General features: G+C 42.2%; 1 protein-coding gene across 1 annotated transcript in view; it reads right to left on the reverse strand.

The window, feature by feature from the left end:
* TMEM69 (transmembrane protein 69) overlaps positions 1-626 on the reverse strand; it is a gene marked incomplete at its 5' end in the record, with an annotated part of 1,347 nt that extends 721 nt beyond the window's left edge. The window contains one exon of the mRNA XM_010190286.1: positions 564-626. Coding sequence (XP_010188588.1) covers positions 564-626 — 63 coding nt within the window. The remainder of the gene's footprint in view (positions 1-563) is intronic.
* Between the last annotated feature and the right edge of the window lie 514 nt (positions 627-1,140).

A 1,140-nucleotide genomic window follows, 5' to 3' on the forward strand; every position in this document is an offset into this window, starting at 1 on the left:
AGTCTGAGACCCCGTAACTTCTGGAGCTGCAATTATAAAACTTGTTCTGAACACCTTAAAATGTAGGCTTACAGATCGACAGCTACCTAAACTATGAAATATCATACCAAGTAGTTTTCCAAGTCAGGTCACATCACAGCCACCCTTCATCTTGTTTTTCAGGTATCTTTAACTGAACTAATTAAGCTAACTGATGCAGCTTTAACAAGCCAGGTAATGATAACCAGCTAGGCTCTTCATAGTGAATAAGCAAACCTCAGTCACTAGGAAAAGTTTATATCCACCTTTCCTTCCACCCATGCATTCTTTAGGCATTTTAAAGATGTATCAGTCCTTTTCAGAAACCAGCTACTATCCCCTCACTGTTTAGAAAAACAAACAAAGACATTTAGACACCAAAACTTGATTTTGTAAAAGAAGTATCTTAGCTTTGGGTAAAAGCCAAGTGATAAATGTGTAGCTACTCCAGCTTGTAAGTCATGTTTTCTTTCAATGCTGCAGTCACACCTTTTGCTAATTTGCTTTTAAAGAAAATGGAGGGAAAAAAGGCTGCAGAAACTTACTTTGAAAGGTGCATGGAAGTGGCATCGCTGTATGAGAAGAAACATATTTGCTTTATCGAGGCCCTACAACAGAAAAATTCAGGAGAAGGTGAAAGTGATGAAGAGCCAAGTTTGTCTTATGTCCAAAGTTAAGTCGCAGTCTAGACTTGTTTATCAGATACACGAGCCTTATATACTTAAATATTATACATACTCATTTATTTCTCCACCACAAGATATTGTTTCAGGTAGCACTAAAGTTGTAATAACTGTGACAAGAACCATTTCTAGTTAAAGAACAGTATCAGGCGATGCTTCCCTGTTTAAGGATCGTCTTCACGGGATAAACGGCTGCATGCAGCTGACGAACGGCCAATTCCTTACATGTGGAAAAAACCTGATCCTCACCCACTGAGGAGTGGAAGCCTCATCGCACCCCAAGCTGCAGGTGCGCTACCTGAAAGGGGGGACAAATCTAACCGGGAAACGCGAGCGGCTCACCGGTGGACTTGACTCCTCAGAAAAGGGGAGCAGCTCCGCCCGCCCAGAGCCCCAGCACGGAGGAAAAGGGGAGAGGAGAAGCTCTATGTAAGGAGGG

This window comes from Mesitornis unicolor, unplaced genomic scaffold, assembly GCF_000695765.1.
Source record: "Mesitornis unicolor isolate BGI_N332 unplaced genomic scaffold, ASM69576v1 scaffold46298, whole genome shotgun sequence".
Taxonomy (NCBI): Eukaryota; Metazoa; Chordata; class Aves; order Mesitornithiformes; family Mesitornithidae; genus Mesitornis; species Mesitornis unicolor.